This window comes from Cydia amplana, chromosome 21 (genome assembly GCF_948474715.1).
Source record: "Cydia amplana chromosome 21, ilCydAmpl1.1, whole genome shotgun sequence".
NCBI classification, from domain to species: domain Eukaryota; kingdom Metazoa; phylum Arthropoda; class Insecta; order Lepidoptera; family Tortricidae; genus Cydia; species Cydia amplana.
In genome coordinates, this window is record NC_086089.1 from 4,228,280 (window position 1) to 4,243,386 (window position 15,107).

Consider the following 15,107-nt stretch of genomic DNA (forward strand, 5'->3'; position numbering starts at 1 on the left):
CCGTTTTTTGCCATTTGGCTACGGAACCCTAAAAAGACCCGAGAATTTTAAGAACCAATTATGAGCTGTTGCATACATTACTTTTTCTATGACAGCTGCAGCAAAAAAAAAAAAAAAAAAAAGTTATTATTAAAAAAAAGAGTTATTATTTAAAAAAATTGAGTTATTATTTAAAAAAAAAGAGTTATTATTGTAAATGAAAACATACCTCTTTCAATCAAGATGATCGGAACTTTTATCTTTAAAAAAAATAAAGCAGTTGTATTATACTCATAAGATGACTGCTAGCAGTCATCTTATGAGCCTATAGACAAATCATTCAAATGACATTGCTTTAGATATCACTGTCAGTCATTTAATTGACACATTTAAGTGCTGGAGTAGAAAAAACATATATTATACTCCTCAAACTACAAAACTTTTGTTAAACAACTTTTAAAATTTATGAATTCTTTAGATTTAGACTTCCTCTTTTTCATACAAAATAAATATTGCCTTCAATGTACGCTGACATCTGTATGTTTAGCGTTGCTTGCAATACATTACGTCTTAGAATAAACTTTGAACTTTGAAGTGTGATAAAAATCAAAACAAGTTATTTTTAAAAGTTGCTGAACAAATGTTGGTCAGTTTGAGGAGTATCGCCTACAGTTTAATTTATTGCTCCTGTTACAGGAAACACACTGTATATCGTTGTCTGAGTACCCACAACACATAGGCTAGGAATCCTCTAGACGGAGTTTAGAGCAATTATTTCATGAAACCGATGCTGCCAAAAATACGGGGGTGCGGGGGGACGAGGTGAGCAAATCCCGTGCCGTGATTGGTCCGTTCAAAGACACGGACCAATCACGGCACGGGATTCTGACACTTTGACTCGAAGATGGAGTAAAACTACCGTATATAGTGGCAGAGGGGGTAGCGTTACTATGCTCAGTCTAGAGGATGTCTTGTCTGTGCCACAACACAAGCATGCTTGAGCTTACCGTGGGACAGTCAATCTGTGTACGAATAGCCTACAATATTTATTGATTTATTTATTTATTTTATGTATCATTATCTCGTACTTAAGTAAATTTTGTTCGAGCGCGATGTGGTACAGTCGACTCACAAACATCATTACAAGCCAACAATCCAAAAATAGTACACGCCTTTAATTAAGAAAACACTGATAAGGGGTCATCCATTAATTACATCACATTTTTAGGGGGAGGGAGGGGGTCAAGAAAATGTGACATATTGTAACGTGACATGGGGTAGGGGAGAGACACAAACTTTGTGACGTCACTTTAACTTCATCAGTAACCGAAAATTTATTTAAATTATTTTATTCGCTGTACATTTAAATAACAAGTTTTTAAAACGATAATCGTTTTTATTCGTTTAATTTTCTTTCCTAAGCAGTATTGGGTTATAAAATTACTAATATTTATCGTCAAAAATATTTTGATAAAATATTAATAATAATTAGGTACTTACTTAATTCGATTTGGCGATTTCGTAGAAAAAATGTGACGTCACACTAGGGGGGAGGGGTTTGCCAAATGTGCCCAAGTGTGACAAGGAGGCGGGGAGGGGTCAAAAAATCTAGAAATTCGTGTGACGTAATTAATGGATGACCCCTAAGAAGATTATGTATATTTATTTACAGTAGGTACATATGGGGCTATTTTTCCGCACTAGTGCGTAAAATATCACTTTTCGTGCGATGTCGAAACTTGAAAGTGTCATAGGTACTGTAAAACGTTGTTCGATACACGTGCGAATAGATAATTCGCAACTCGTGTCGATTTAAAACACTCCCTTCGGTCGTGTTTTAATTTATCGCCACTCGTTTCGAATTTCCTCTTTTTCGCACTTGTATCGAAAATAACTATTTTGAAACAATGACTTGTAAAGGTGTTTGTCAACTCGACCGAGATGAAATTGAGATAAATTTGTAAAGTTTATTTCACTCTTCCTTATGTCACTACAAAAAGCGAAATTATTTCAGAATAATTTAAGTTCACTAAAAACTATTATGTATATACATTTACGGAGAGTCTGGGCCCGATTCGGATTTTGTAATAGACATCTATTAGATATCTTTTAGACATCGCCAAGATACGATAACGATATGTTTAAAATCTAACCTGTCAAATTTGACATTTCCGCGATTCTGGAGATACTAACGATTTCCACAAGATATCACTTAGAGATCTAATTCACATCTAATAGATATCTAACACGATCTATCGTAAAAGTGACATTGGTTGCCCGAATTGAGCTGCAAAAGAGAACTAGTTGAAATCTAAACTATAACGTATCTAGAATGGATCTAGTACGTGTCGTCTCTTGTGAATATCTTGAAGTATAACGATATGTTTAAAATCTAACCTGTCAAATTTGACATTTCCGCGATTCTGGAGATACTAACGATTTCCACAAGATATCACTTAGAGATCTAATTCACATCTAATAGATATCTAACACGATCTATCGTAAAAGTGACATTGGTTGCCCGAATTGAGCTGCAAAAGAGAACTAGTTGAAATCTAAACTATAACGTATCTAGAATGGATCTAGTACGTGTCGTCTCTTGTGAATATCTTGAAGTTCGAACACGGCAGGGAGAGTCTCCTTCGAGAAAAATCTCAAGATTCGTAGAACATAATGCAAAGTCGCGAATTGAGAACCTGTGGTAGGCGCTACGGCGTAGCGATCTACGTGCTACGAGGCCTTGAGGCGCGAAATCTACGCGATTCTGAGATGGACCATTATCTCATAAGTGGCATGCGAACTTTAGTAATACATCGCTCGTAAGTCGCCGCATGTCTCTTTCGCACCAATGTATAAGTGTACTTAAGGCCTGAGTGGACGCTCGAGGCGGAGCGTTCAGCGGGGCATGCAGCGGGGCGTCGGGCTCACAAGTAATTTGAGCAGCGTGCACTAAGGCCGCTACTATACGCTTGCATTTGTTTAACATGCACACCGCACGCCCCGCCCCGCTGCACGCCCAACTCGAGATAGTTTAAGCAGGCGTGGCTCACTCCGCGATTTCGTCGCTTTGCTACAGGTAGCTAAAAGTACATCCGTTCCGCCCCAATTTTGGGGAAAGCCATAAGCCGCGCGTGGCGCTGTCGCCACCTAGCGGCCATATCTGTGCTGATCGTAACAGACGCGTTTTGTTAGAGAGTGTGTCTTCTGTACTTAGTACTATTATTTATTCTGTGGACGAGGAGTGAACTCGCATGCGAGTTTGATTACATTGCGTCGTTTGATCGGTCGGCTGAATTGATGTATCCTCAATGATCCGCAATGTAACTAAAATCGTATACGAGTTTGCGCGCCGTCTAATGGCTTCGTCACACAGGCGCGTTTTCCGGACGCGGCGTGAGCGGGGCGTGAGCATTTTATATGTAAAAGCGGCGCGCCCCGCTCACGCCGCGCCCGGAAAAAGCGCCTATGTGACGAAGCCTATGAGCCCGTCGCCGCGTATATCTTTCGCACTAATTTATAAGTCGTCACGTGACAAACAAAACTAAGTACATAATTGCTTAAAAATAATCAAATAAAATTCAACATTGTAAAGCTGTAAAAGTAAGATTACCGCAAGTGATGTCAAATCCCTACCGTAAAATGGGGTGAGTAGGGGCAAAACTGACATTCAAACCTCGATAACATTTTATTTTTACATATATGCAAACTGAATGGTGTATATGTATATAATAAGTGTTCCGGACGTTTGTATTTAAGTTTTTATTTTATTTTGGGTAGTTCAATTTCATAACTTTGACGATAAACAGGAAATCCCACCTCACCCCGTAGTCCCTCGTAATTGGGGTGAGATGGGATTTCATACAAAAGGTAATTTTGGAAGATTGTTGGATCTTTTTTTTATTATGAGTATTACTATAGCTCCATTTTAAATTGGAATACATTATTTTTGTAGCAGTAGCCTTAAAATCATATCTCACTCCCCTTTCATCCCTTCTCTCCCCATTCATAACCCAACTCCCGCGAAGTACTCACCCCATTTTACGGTACTAATAAAATATATGCGAAAGTAACTATGTATGTTTGTTACCTTTTCACGCTTAAACCGCTTTAGATGAAATTTGGCATGGATATAGTTTAATAAGGCCAACATGGAGACGGATATAGGGTTATTATATAATAAAGAAGCTAGTAATAGGTATATAAAGTCCTACTGGCGCTCCAAGAATAAATAAGTTAAGAGTCACAAGCACCCGCTGCAAAAAAGCGGCTCTCCTCGGCGGATTTATGTGCGGTGGCGTGTCTCACTCCGCGATCTCGTCGCTTTGCTACAGGTAGCTAAAAGTACATCCGTTCGGCCCCAATTTTGGGGAAAGCCATAAGCCGCGCGTGGCGCTGTCGCCACCTAGCGGCCATATCTGTGCTGATCGTAACAGACGCGTTTTGTTAGAGAGTGAGTCTTCTGTACTTAGTACTATTATTTATTCTGTGGCGGTACTACTTTTCGTTGCTAAAAATCTTAGACCACAGATAACCGGACTAGAGGGACTAGCCTTTCAGTAACTTGCCCCTTTAACGTGCAATAAATCGTATAAAAACATATCCGTATTGTGTCATATTCATATGTTTGTGTGCTTCAAAATGAGAATGTATTAATTTATTTAAATGTGAGTGTGGGCCCGATTCGGATTTTGAACTAGATATCTATTAGATATCTTTTAGACATCACCAAAATACGATAACGATATGTTTAAGATCTAACCTGTCACATTTGACATTTGCGCGATTCTGGAGATACTCTTGAACGATTTCCACAAGATATGACTTAGAGATCCAATTCACATCTAATAGATATCTAACTCTATCTAACGTAAAAGTGACATTGGTTGCCCGAATTGCGTTGCAAAAGAGAACTAAGTAGCTGATATCTAAACTATAACGTATCTAGAATGGATCTAGTATGTGTCGTCTCTTGTGAATATCTTGAAGTTCGAATACGGCAGTGTGTCTCTTCGTGTTTCGAACAGATATTTTTCGCATATGTGAGTAATCTTTTGCAAGTGTTCACCTCCCCGCAAAATTCGGCAGACATTTTTGTACGCAAAAACATAACACTATAATAGTATTAACAGTTCCAGTTGTTGTATGTTCTAAGCTAAAAATAGACAAGAAACTTTCATTTCCATTGCACTTTATTATAATTACAAACATATTATTTATGACTGTCCAAAGAGGAAATACACTGGATATTCCCTAGACTTGCTCTTCCCTCATGTGAACGCAGCCCACTGGGTGAATATTCGATTATAGTCCTTAATTGTTACCTATATTTTCACAAATATTTTGTTAGTAAGCGACCAGACTTTGTAGCCATACGATTAAATAAAATTACAAACAATTTCAGGTAGGTATTATTTGGCATGTGACCCGACCACGCGGCAAAGTTAAAATGAATGAACAAACTCCAGAAAATTCTTTTCAACGTGTCGCGAGCAACCAACGCCCCCCAACGTGACTGAAGTTTGGAAAACCAAAAATACATCCTCGTTTGGCTGCTACGGTCACAGTTTCATTGGAAATATTCTATTTTTAAAGTACGATAACGTAAGAGGGGTGTTTTTTTTTACCAAAAGGCTCGACGTAATAAAATAATGTTTCAACGTCTAATCATCTGTGAACTGAATACGAGTATATATACTCCCTCTCAGACAGGATTATACAGAAGGCAAAATAAATAAATAAAATAAATAAATATTAAATAAATATTATAGGACTTTCTTACACAGATTGACTAAGTCCCACGGTAAGCTCAAGAAGGCTTGTGTTGTGGGTACTCAGACAACGATATATATAATATACAAATACATAAATACATAGAAAACACCCAAAACTCAGGAACAAATATCTGTGTTAATCACACAAATAAATGCCCTTACTAGGATTCGAACCCAGGACCGCGGCTTAACAGGCAGGGTCACTACCCACTAGGCCAGACTCGTCATCAAAATAGTTCTTTATAGTGCATTTTTAGGATTATTCGATGTTTATGCCGTTGTTGTCCCTTCCTATTCGCGATTCGCGATTTTGCACACTATGAATTCCACACAACTCGGCCATTCTACTTTTCGTTATAAGTACATAAATATTTGTAACTTTTTCGTAAAATGCATATTTAAGATTACCGTAAAATGGGGTGAGTAGGTGCAAAACTGACATTCAAACCTCGATAACATTTTTTTTACATATGCAAACTGAATGGTGTATAAGTGTTCCGGACGTTTGTATTTTAGTTTTTATTTTATTTTGGGTAGTTTCATTTCATAACTTTGACGATAAACAGGAAATCCCACCTCACCCCGTAGTCCTTCGTATTTGGGGTGAGTTGGATTTTCATACAAAGGTGATTTTGGAAGATTATTGGATCGTTCGTTCGTGGTTCAGGTACAATTTTTATTAAGCATACGAATTCAATATCTATCATACTTTTTTCTGACAATACATTTAATGGTCATAAAAAAGTAGAATGACGTAACTGCATTTGATCACATTTGTTATTCTTCACAGTCATTATTTTTATACAATCTTCGCATTTGTGATCAATATGATTGTACAAAACAGTAAGTATATACTGCTACTGAAAACATATAGGCACTCAGTGTTGCGTAGAATCATATCTTATAGGTACCTGTAAACGAGCAATTCTAACGATTTCAATGAAATTTGCTATGGGGGTTTTTGGGGGCTAAAAAACGGTCTACCTATACACATACATATAGGTCTTATCTCTTTTTATATATTTTCATTCTATTCTATTCTATAAAAAGAAGGTTAAGAAAGCAGACGTCATATACGTACCTACTGTTTTATTTTACATCGGGTTTTTTTTAATCATAAGGTATATAATTATGCTTACTTTGACTTTAACGGCCTATCTTTTAACAATTAAAACGACTAATTAATTAAGATCACAAATAAATATAAAAATTATAAATTTAAAAAGACAAAACGCTTCATGTCGTTTCTGGCGCAAAGGTGCCCATGATGCTCGCAGCATTGCCACGCTGGATCACCACGGGCAGCCTTTGCACGAGGAACGACTCGGAGCGGGTTCTTTCCCCTATAAATGTTTCAAATGAGTAATTAAATTACAATTTGTATGTCACAAGGCTACGGCACGATTATATCAGTCTTCCGCCAGTTTATCAAATTCACAAAACGACTGTGTCCCTATTTCATCGTTACGTTTTATAATGTCATATCTAATGTGTTATTTGACAATCGTAACAATAGTATACACACAAAAAATGTCCAACGTGTCAGGTAAAAAATCTGGCAGGCGCATATTTTAAGACAACTTAAAAATGTATTAATAAAGTTTTAAAATCGTTAAAAAAGGTACAACTTAAAAAACGAACTAATGTTGTCCATAAACCTATGAACCATAGTTACAAAGGTTTAAAACGACAAAAGTTCTGGCGACACCGATTTCCCCACTTTCCAAAACTCCAGGGAATGTTCATGCAATAAGTTGCCAAAATTTGCTGATTATGAATCAGCAAACAAGTGTTTGTTGTTCCTGTTTGTAGCGTTTTAATTACAGTAATAAATAACAAAATAAATAAATCATAAATCTAGCCCTAAATTAGCCTGAGGCATTGTTCCCAGTAATATAATTATTACAGTAATATATTTTATTGCAGTTGCAGGAGTTTTGTAAAAAGTAATGTATAGTTGGTCAAACCAATCTATCAGTCGGTAAGAACCAGAAAAACTATACTTATCCTTTTCTTTTGGGTGCTAGTACTAGTGTAAGACAAAGATAGTCTTTGTCTATGTTTGAACTGAGACAGTCCTTTGTCATATTTCTGATATTTTTGTAATATATTTCTGTGTTGTTACGAAAACCTAATTGCCTGAGTCCAGCTTGTACCTGGCTGATTACTATCATTTCGTTGTGCGCACATATTACTCAATACTGTATTCCATAAAATATAAAATTAAAAAAATACTGAAAAGTTCGTGGCCTACAAACCAACATACACAGCCGCAAAAGCTTCATTCGTTTGAGAATTCTTAAGTAATCGATTGATTGGCTAAAGCGTGTTAACAATTAGCCGTTCCAGCGAGCAGAACGAGTGGCGCAATCGCTATGTGTGTCGCCTTATGTCACGGTGCGTGCACTTGCGCATCGCACTTCCGATCGTTAAAACAAGTTAATCAAAAGGAGAATAACACACAAGTTTTAATAATAATAAATTAATTTATTTGCGACCAACTTGGATTAATTTGACTCGATTTTTAAAATCACTATTACAATGTTACTTACTTGTTCTTATCGCGTTTTTGTTGACCATAAACATGTACGCGATGTTGTTCTTTATGTCAATTTGTCTAGAGAAAATAAACAAAAAATTGTGTAGTCTTCAAAACGGTGGACACTCAAAATAACAAAATATTTTCTTTAAAACCCAAAACAGTTTGGCATAAAGTCGTCCCAAAACACAAAAGGCATATTAACGAAAAAAGTGAAAGCTAGGTGGGGGCGTACAAACTACATCAAGCACCAGCACATTAAGAACCCCGCATTAATGTCGCTACATAGAGCTCAGAGGTCAAGCTATTTTAGGCGTATACTACCAGAAAATCAAGATCTCTTATCTAGACTGTACGTAATACATTACGGGAGCCAAGTTATATTGAACAGCGTTGATTTATTTTCATTAGCTCACCATTTTAACGAGAACCATTTCATTAAGCACAGTTTATGGTCGCAAAGGCCTTAGCATACTGGCGATGGATGTAATCTTAAGGTGATTCATGATTGTAGGAGTATTTATGTCCTTGTTTGATTATGATAATGATTACATTTGCATTAGTGAATTCACTTCGCCCATTCATGAGTTTAAATTGTATTATTATAAAATGCTGCGTCAGTTTGGTTTTCGTTTTCACAGGCGTCATCACATCGGTTTAGTAGGTTTAATTATCTGCCTATCTCTTTCCGTTCTTTTGCATTATGATAATTTTATTTAGGTAGTATACTTGTACGCCGAATTCTCTTAACGTGTTGTCACTGTATATACAAACAATGATTGTAATTTCTAGCCTGCACCTTATCAGACAAAATACGCTAAAAGCTTATATCTGATTTGGAGAAACGGTAATTATTTTGCTAATTTCTTTGAGCCTCGTACAGTCAATCAATTTTATGTTAAGAACACTTGAAATCTGACAAATAATAAAAATTATAATCCCTGATGACTTCCAAATGATGGTCGTTCAAGGTACAACTTGAACCAAAAATTAAATTTGATCACTTCACGCTCTAAACAATTATTAGTCATCTCAAAAGTGAGAGTAGAAATCAAAGCAAAAACCGAACTGGTCGTAACTTGTCTAATTCAAAATTGGCACTCGATGTAGCATACGGATATGACGATTGTGACGTCAAAAATAAGTTATTCCCACTTCCGCTGTACCTAGGGTTGCCAACCGTACTATATTATATAGTATTGTACTATATTTTGGCTCTCTGTACTATATACTTTTGGAAAAATATATAGTACGCTATAATACTATATTTCCGATTAAACGTATGTTACACTTATGTTTAGTATTTTATCTAAAAGTACCATATTTTTTTGAAATGTACTATATTTTTGATGCCCTATTCTGGAAAATACTATATTCTACCAAAAAATAGTTGGCAACCCTAGCTGTACCTAATAGAATTTTTAGTTAAGTAGGTCAATATTATTTAATATATGATAAAGAAAAGGTGCTACTAACTGTACAAGTAAATGATAATGATAAATAAGTAATAGAATAAGCTAGGAATAAAGTAAATCTAAAAAGAAGTGTAAATAAAAAAGAAGTGAAGCTGAAAATAAAATAAAATAAAATAATAAAGATACGATTTTAACTTTTACGCTTATTCCTTTTGCTGCTATCTATCACAGTGAAAAGAAACTGATGGTGTAACTTGTACACCATATGGTTTTAACGGTTAAAAACAAAACTAAAGTTCGACACGAGAATACCGTTGTGCTTCCACTATTGTTCCGTTCATAGTAAAATACCTAGTTAAAATTAAAACCAACAAGTTAAATGTCGGAAGTCATAAAAGTAGGACGCGGCAAGCGAAAATTTTGGCAATTGCATGCCAAAGGGGACCTAGAGCAGGCCACATAGAGTCGAGTATCAAAGAGCAAAGGTGACCAGTGAAAACGAAAGTTGCAAACAGAACGTTTTGCACAAACGAATTTGAATACTGAATTCTCGATTCGGAAGAGTTATAGTCGCGAATGTACCCGGTGACCGAATTCCATAATGACATGTTGAATATTGCATGTCACTGGTCATTTTTTGTTGAGATAGGTCCGGGCAAAATAAAGTAGGAAGGCATATTTGATAAACAGATAAGAATTTAAAATCTTACATTGGACCATGGACTAAGGAGAAAGTTGCCAGATATGATCTAACCCCCTAACTAGAAGTGGGTGCAAAGCTAATGGAGTAGCGTTTTTTATGTCCAAGCCAGAAATGAAAAAAAAGTCCGAAATTATCTTTGTCTCTCAGCCAGTGCACAAAGAACGAAGAAATTTTGAAAAAAAGGTCTAGTGATTATAAAAAGTTCTTGATTGATTTGTGTTCTGTGATATTCCAAAACACTGGTCCTAGTCTAGATTCCATACACTTTATAAAAATTTTGAGTTTCAGTTCTAAGTATGGGGAACCCCCAAAATTTATTGTTTTTTTTTTTCTATTTTTGTGTGAAAATCTTAATGCGGTTCACAGAATACATCTACGTACCAAGTTTCAATAGTATAGTTCTTATAGTTTCAGAAAAAAGTGGCTGTGACATACGGACGGACAGACAGACAGACATGACGAATCCATAAGGGTTCCGTTTTTTGCCATTTGAACCCTAAAAATGAATGAAACTACCAAAATTACTATAGGCTAGAAGGCTAGATTGACATATAGTACCTACGTACATCTGTATGTGCATTTGTTTGTTAAGTACTTTTAAGAATTTACTCATAAGTATTGCAATTACTTTCGTATGTATGTATATGTATGTATAAACTCTTTATTGTACAAAACACAAATTTATTATTTGATTTTATTTTATTTTATTTATTTATTTTAATTTACTTTCGTCTTCTCATAGGTATTCAATTTATTTTATTTTCTATTTCCAATGCTATCAAAAATCGCACCCCAAATACGTCAAAATGCACTTAACCGATTAGAAAGTTACTGAATGATAGCAAACAAAAAATAAATTGATATAAAAATTGCATGCCGCAGCATATTCGCCCCATTTTCAATTCAAAACCCAATCAAATACCTAACTTCCATAATGGGAACAAGGTGCTAAATTGAAATGAGGTTTGGAAAGCAGATACGGTCAATATGTTTAGCAGGCAGAATTTGCGATAAATGTTAGCATTTCATTACACTTGCGAACTGCATACTTTGCAGGATGTACTAATTGACCCAATTGCAATTTGTGATTTTACATCTATATATTTCTATACGTTTGTTTATAACTGCGTTTTCACAGTTTGTCAACCAATTCCTTTTATTGCATCAACAATTTTGTCGAAAATGCCATGAATGCCGAATTGATTTTTTTCTTAGTCCCTAATTTTCTGTAATCAATCGTTTAAACCATCTCATGCCAACTTTAGAAAATTTAATATCCATCCATATTTATTTTATGAGCCCAAGTTAACAAATAAATACTGTGTTAAAGTACTAACGCGAGCAAGCTAAAACCAAATCAAAATGTGTATGTTGTGATTGGTGAAATCCCTCCCGCCAAATCCTACAAGAGGGGAAAGCCATAAAAAAGAAAACCTCACTGAAAGAAAGCCGAGGGAGATGAAAAAGTAAACTACGCTAATTCTTAATCAACGGAAATTCATTAGATCAGCCATACTCTAAGTGTGTTCCGCGGAACCCTAGGGTTCCGCGACACCCCTGCAGGGGTTCCGCAAGAATTTAGAACACTATGCTTTAGTCGCCTCGAAAAATTTTACTATGCCGCCACCGTATTGTAGGGTTCCATCAAGTATTTCGCTTTCCAAAAGTGTTCCGTCAAAAAAAAAGATTGAGACCGCTGCATTAGATACTGAACATAAACATTTCCCAAGGAACCACTCTCGATCCTTAAACCAATGTTTTTTAAATCCTGTTTCAACAGTTCAACACGTGTTTTCTTCCAAAATTTTACATATGATTGTCTCTTTAAAACCCCAATCACATCAGGTCCTACCATTCTTGTATTTAGAAAGCGACAGTACATTTGGTTACCATAATCCTTGTTCATGCTGTATTCAATTTTGGACTCTACAGTTGTACGTTTATGGTGTACATTTGCGGTTCGGGTAGAACGTGTCTCTGGTCACGTTGGCGGTGTTTGGGAAATTCGATGGTATCTTTAGAGCATTGCGATTGGAGTACAAGATTTCCTTAAAATTTATTGTAATTGTAGTCTTTGATGTGGGGAGTTTTCACTTATTATTGAAGTTTTTACATCAACCAAAAACGGGCAGAACCATATGATAAAGTTAAGAAGAAGAATTTTATTAAAAAATATCTTTTCAAAGTTTTTGGTTTTTTATTTACCAAGTAGCAAAACCCAATTTGGACATTGACGTTTGGCAAATGATTTTCTTACATTTTAAGCTATAGTTTGAGTTTAAGAGCGGTTTTCAGTTTACTTGTACTCTAATTTCAGTTTAAGTAACCATCAGAAAGAGTTATTTGTTCTGAGTGTGTTCAATATAGTTTCTCTGGTTGCAGGAGGTAATGTTTTAGTTAAGTTACACGTGACTTTATTATTGAAAAGCACGTGCTTCGATTCATAATCGTTGAATAACTATTTTCTCGCGCCAACTATTACAACAAATCTCACACGTGAGCCGATGACTAAAAAGAAAGCTAAATCATTAATGTAATGTTTCCATTACGCTTCTTAATAACACAGACTTAATCATTGCGCTGATGGCGATTTCCGAAAAACACCTCATTAGGGCCATTAGAATTCTCACTAATTTGGAACCTCTTAATCACTCCAAACACAGCAAAACAGATCCAATCGATTCAAACACTGTACACATTCAAATGCAATAAATATATTACGTAACTCATCCATAAAAAAACCCTTTTTTCTATTCACCATGTGATTTACGACTTTCCGCGCTCACACTGAAACGAGGGCACACACACAAACACAGCTTTCTGTAACAAGTTGACAACGCAACACACACTCACCTATGGTCAGAGCGTGTGGTCGGGCGCGTGCGGCGCCCCGAGCTGCAGCATGGAGCGGCACAGCTCCGTGATCTCCGGGTGATTCAAATTGATCAGATGCACGTACATTTGTTTATGTAAACTCAGTTCCCCGGACACCGCCTCCAACCGCTTCAGCAGCGCGTCTTTCTCTCTCAACAGGGTCTTCACCTTCTCTTCTACCTCTCTAGAGCGCACTTTAGCTTTCTCGCGAGATTTCCTGACAGCTATGTTGTTGCGCTCACGTCTCCTTCTGTATTCATCTGTGCCTTTGTCTACGGACTTTCCGGACGTGCGTCTCGATGGGGTCTGTTTGTGTTTGAGTAGGGGAGGCAGGAGCGGTGCTCCGAGCGGCGGTAAGGAGGTAAATCCTCCACCATATGGACCGCCGACGCCTACGGGCGGTTGAGGGTTGTACTGGCCTGTATATTGAGCGCAACTGACGTTTCGCCTAAAATCATGTGGCTCAGGCGGTTCCTCTTTTATGGGTGGCTGTTGTTCGTGTGCCGCGGTGGCCGGTACGGGCGCGTATGATGCTCCCGAATGTACCGGCTGCGGCATGTAAGCCAGAGTGGTCCGTGTGAAGTGTCGCGGCTGCGGAGAGCGACCGCCTGGCAGGATCTCCTGGAAGAGCGCCATGGTCTCCTCTCCCCGGAACTGGTCCTCGATGAGGTGCTGCAGGTCCAGACTGATCTCCTGGCCATTGAGCTCGTCCAGGTCCGGGGGCGGGAAGGGCGCGCGCTTGTCATCGCCAACCTTCTTGAGATCGGGTTGCGGCGGCGGCGGCGGCGCGCCGGTCGCATCGTACATCTGTGGGGAGTCCATCCCACCGCCCGGGCCGCAAGCGGGCCCAGCGGCGCCGGCGGCCCGCGCCTCCACTTCAAAGCACTGGGAAGCCGTCACTTAATCACATACACCGTGGTTGGTATCCGAGTCGTCGCTGGCACTGATCGCGTGTGTTTGTGCGGAGCGGGTAGAGAGGGCGCGTGCGGACGCGACGGCGGCGAGGCGCGGACTGGCGCAGCGCGCGCGCCGGCCGGCCGCCCCGGAAGGAAGCACTCGAGTTCCACTGTACTTTTACTGCGATTACGGACTCGGCGCTACGAACTTCGTTTCGTGATTTCATGAAAGCTTTGTTTATAAAAGTTCTGTTCCTGATCTTTTTTCGGATTTGTTTTTTTTTTATTCTGTCACCTTCATTGAGTGACTTTGACATTCTTTCGCTAGGTTTAGTGGTCAATAATATTTTTTAACATGAAATGTAGTTTTAAAACTTAACTTACGGTTAACTTGTCCGATCAAACTTTATGTCTAAAAGAAAATTAATACTTTCCCAAAAGTCTAGGGTCTACAAAAGCATTGTCAATACCTTATTTGAAATTCAATTATAGAGTCGCCCAAATATACGTTGACAAATAATATTTCGAAACTTTTCCTCACTCACTTTTACAAAAATTAATTAACACTATGTACAACAAACGTCTGTGAATATTACTTATCAAACATAGAATAAGAATAAAGATCATTTATTTCAGCAATAGGTTACAGATATAACAGGAGTCTCCGCATATGCCGCAGTACAAAAAAACCGGCCAAGTGCGAGTCGGACTCGCGCACGGAGGGTTCCGCACCATCAACATTAAATAGAGCAAAACAAGCAAAAAAAACGGTCACCCATCCAAGTACTGACCCCGCCCGACGTTGCTTAACTTCGGTCAAAAATCACGTTTGTTGTATGGGAGCCCCACTTAAATCTTTATTTTATTCTGTTTTTAGTATTTGTTGTTATAGCGGCAACAGAAATACATCATCTGTGAAAATTTCAACTG

General features: G+C 37.7%; 1 protein-coding gene across 1 annotated transcript in view; it reads right to left on the reverse strand.

Moving 5' to 3' along the window:
• LOC134657835 (CCAAT/enhancer-binding protein-like) overlaps positions 1–14,331 on the reverse strand; it is a 35,627-nt gene extending 21,296 nt beyond the window's left edge. Inside the window, exon 1 of the mRNA XM_063513411.1 lies at positions 13,261–14,331. Within this exon, the coding sequence (XP_063369481.1) occupies positions 13,267–14,103 (837 nt within the window). The 5' untranslated portion in view covers positions 14,104–14,331 and the 3' untranslated portion in view covers positions 13,261–13,266. The remainder of the gene's footprint in view (positions 1–13,260) is intronic.
• Positions 14,332–15,107: the final 776 nt, after the last annotated feature.